The sequence below is a fragment of the Sphaeroforma arctica genome, assembly GCF_001186125.1.
Source record: "Sphaeroforma arctica JP610 unplaced genomic scaffold supercont1.17, whole genome shotgun sequence".
Classification (NCBI taxonomy): Eukaryota; class Ichthyosporea; order Ichthyophonida; genus Sphaeroforma; species Sphaeroforma arctica.
In genome coordinates, this window is record NW_014040541.1 from 4978 (window position 1) to 7777 (window position 2800).

The 2800-nt window shown below is 39.9% G+C and overlaps 1 protein-coding gene across 1 annotated transcript; it reads left to right on the forward strand.

Annotated features, from left to right (window-relative positions):
- Window positions 1-1152: 1152 nt before the first annotated feature.
- On the forward strand, window positions 1153-2433 carry SARC_00526 (hypothetical protein; the record flags this gene model as incomplete). The annotated part of the gene is made up of 3 exons (XM_014305762.1): window positions 1153-1284; window positions 1389-1480; window positions 2295-2433. The coding sequence occupies 3 exons, from the start codon at window positions 1153-1155 to the stop codon at window positions 2431-2433; spliced, it is 363 nt and encodes a 120-aa protein (XP_014161237.1).
- Between the last annotated feature and the right edge of the window lie 367 nt (window positions 2434-2800).

Sequence of the window (2800 nt, forward strand, 5' to 3'; positions counted from 1 at the left end):
ATTTTATTATATTATATATATTATATATTATTATATATATATATATATATATATATATATATATATATATATATATATATATATATATATATATATATATATATAATTATAAACTTATAAAATGAATGTATTGGCCCGTGTAGACTTCTATACCAGCACTCTTATTCCCTTTCACCACTAATACACACATACAAATACATTCCCACACCCGCATATGCGTACAGGATGGATCCGTCTACCTTCAACCTGAGCTGTCTGCCGCAGTCACTGATTCACGCGATGATCCGATTGCCCAGTATTGACATCGCGTATAGCAAGTCACTGTCTTTTGCCGATATGACGAACGGCAGGTACATTTACCCATTACCAGGCGTGTATGGGATATGTGTGTTTGATATATGCGTGCATGAGTGATATATGCGTGTATGAGTGTTTGAGATTTGAGTGCATGCTGATGCGGGTGCTTTTATTTGTATACTTCTTAAGACGATTGAGTGAGTGTTGGTTTCTGTGAACTGCTAACCACTGTGGTTTGCCGATATGACGAATGGAAGTTACAACCACTCAACGCGAAGAGTGTATGCACCAACACCCCTCGAGATATGTGAGTGTGTGCCTTTGAGTGTACGCTTGTCCTTTGAAGGTACGCTTACCCTTTGAAGTAAAACATCTCTTGAGCGCAGTATTACTTTGTGTCCATCTGCACGTTTCAAACGCTTTGTGATTTTGTAAGAGGTAAGACAGAGACAGCGTAGCGTACAAAATGAGAGTACTCGTTTAAAATACTTTTGCATACATATGCCCACTCACCCAATCAATAAATATATACATTATTTATTTATTTATTTATTTATTTATCTATTTATTTATTTATTTATTTATTTGTTTGTTTATTTATTTATTTATTTATATATTTATTTGTTTGTTTATTTATTTATTTATTTATTTATTTATTTATTTATTTATTTATTAATTTATCTATTTATTTATATATTTATTTAGTTATTTATTTATTTATTTATTTATTTATTTATTTATTTATAATATATATATATATCAGTGAGCAATTTTCTCTGGCACTTATCCCTTAACTACTTTTCCCTGTCTCACCTGGTGTGGGCCTGACCTGTTTCCCTCAGTGAACTTCTGGACATGCATTGTCTGACAGTCAATTTGGCTCAGGCGCTGATCAAAGTACATCACCCGTACTCGTCGGCCGTGTCGTTTCAACTGGATTTGTCGTCTGTGCGCTTTAACATCGCCTTAGATCGACACATGCTCAAGGTATGTGGGGGTATGCATACAGCAAGGACGTTTGAGTGTGATTGTGTGGGTTTGTTGAGATATGCTACTTATTGTCTACCCCTCTGCCTGTTGCCACATCGCAGCCTACCGCTGACCGGCGCAATAGACAGTCCACAGCCAATGCCCTGCGCATACCACCAAGTCGCACAAGCACCCCACCTGCTGTACAGTATGGGTAAGTGAGAGTGTTAGTGGAGAGTGTTAGTGTTGTGTGGGTATGTGAGAGTGTTAGTGCAGTATGGGTAAGTGAGAGTGTTAGTGCAGTATGGGTAAGTGAGAGTGTTAGTGCAGTATGATTAAGTGAGAGTGTTAGTGCAGTATAGGTAAGTGAGAGTGATAGTGCAGAATGGAGTTTGTGGATTAGTATTAGTATTGTGTGGGTAGATGTGAGTGTTAGTGTTGTGTGGATAAATGGGAGTGTTGTGTGGTTGAGTGCGATGTCCTGTGACCTTGTAATCTATAAATAGTCTCTCGCTCTCTGTGTTGTGTACCAGTCTGAGACATAGCCTATCACCTTTCTGTTACCACTCCTTTGATTTTCTTTTACTCACATCGTCTTATTCCTTCATGATTCCTATAAAGCTCTTCCTACTGTACTGCCCCGTTGTAAACTAGTGCACCTCTGTTCCTGCCCTCATTAGGCCTGAGTCAGGGTATCTGTTGGGTGCAAATGATATTCTTTTATGATTCCTATTAAGCTCGTCCTACTGTACTGCCCCGTTGTTAACTGGTGCACCTCTGTTCCTGTCCTTGTTAGGCCTGAGTCAGGGTATCTATTGGGTGCAGATGATATTCCATTATGATTATTATTAAGCTCTTCCTACTGTACTGCCCCTTTGTTAGCTGGTGCACCTGTGTTCCTGTCCTTGTTAGGCCTGAGTCAGGGTATCTGTTGGGTGCATATGATATTCTATTATGATTACTATTATCCCCTTCCTACTTTATTGCCCCTTTGCTAACTGGTGCACCTCTGTTCCTGTCCTTGTTAGGCCTGAGTCAGGGTATCTGTTGGGTGCAGATGACGTATCGCGTTTGGACACTCCATCTTCTCGCGCATTGTCACAGCGCCAGTCGATGCTGAGCTCGGTTACGGCCACGACCAGCGGCACCACCTCTAAGCGAAGGTGAGTGCAGGAAATCCTACCTCACCATATACAATTACTATTTGCTGTGCATGGTATTGTTTCATACAATATCATGTTAGGGTTTAGGGTTATACCTCACACAATTGCTGTGTACATGGTATTGTTTCGAATAATATCACGTTAGGGTTTAGGGTTTAGAGTTTAGCACTGGTTGTCCGGCTTTCGCATGTGGTGGTCTGTGGTGGGGTATAGTTTTATTGGCAGCTCCAGTTGGTTGCCATTTGGTAAGGCAACACTGCCTGTGACACTTTTTGACACCAGGCATTTTATGTGACAATTTTTGACACCAGGCAATTTATGTGACACTTTTTGACACCAGGTATTTTATGTGGCACTTTCTGACACCAGGC